Raw genomic sequence first — 354 nt, forward strand, 5'->3', positions numbered from 1 at the left:
TCCCTTTTTTCCGACCGCCTGGAACCGACACATTATGGAATTCATACCAGCCGGATGTGGACGATGCACGGGCACAGCCAGTCAGTGCCAAGCAAAAATGAAGAATGATACCTAAGAAGGATCCCGTGGAAGAAGGGGCTACGTATGAGCATCACAAATGAAAGCACAATTAAGTTCACGTCCACGCGGCTATTATATCTATATAATTCATTCATATTACGTACTGAAGTCATGCTTAGATAAAACTGACGGTTGCTGTAGCAACAAGTTCTTGCCTCGCCGGGCAGGGATCCAACTCTCGAACTCCAGAGCGACATCAACACTGGCACTTAGATATATGCTATAGGCTACATG

The 354-nt window shown here is 46.0% G+C and overlaps 1 protein-coding gene across 1 annotated transcript in view; it reads right to left on the reverse strand.

Annotated features, from left to right (window-relative positions):
- Window positions 1-41: 41 nt before the first annotated feature.
- Window positions 42-354, reverse strand: part of LOC119591107 (B-cell CLL/lymphoma 6 member B protein-like) — a 17,512-nt gene continuing 17,199 nt past the window's right edge. The window contains exon 6 of the mRNA XM_037939823.1: window positions 42-198. Coding sequence (XP_037795751.1) covers window positions 42-198 — 157 coding nt within the window. The remainder of the gene's footprint in view (window positions 199-354) is intronic.

The sequence above is a fragment of the Penaeus monodon genome, chromosome 28 (genome assembly GCF_015228065.2).
Source record: "Penaeus monodon isolate SGIC_2016 chromosome 28, NSTDA_Pmon_1, whole genome shotgun sequence".
NCBI lineage: Eukaryota > Metazoa > Arthropoda > Malacostraca > Decapoda > Penaeidae > Penaeus > Penaeus monodon.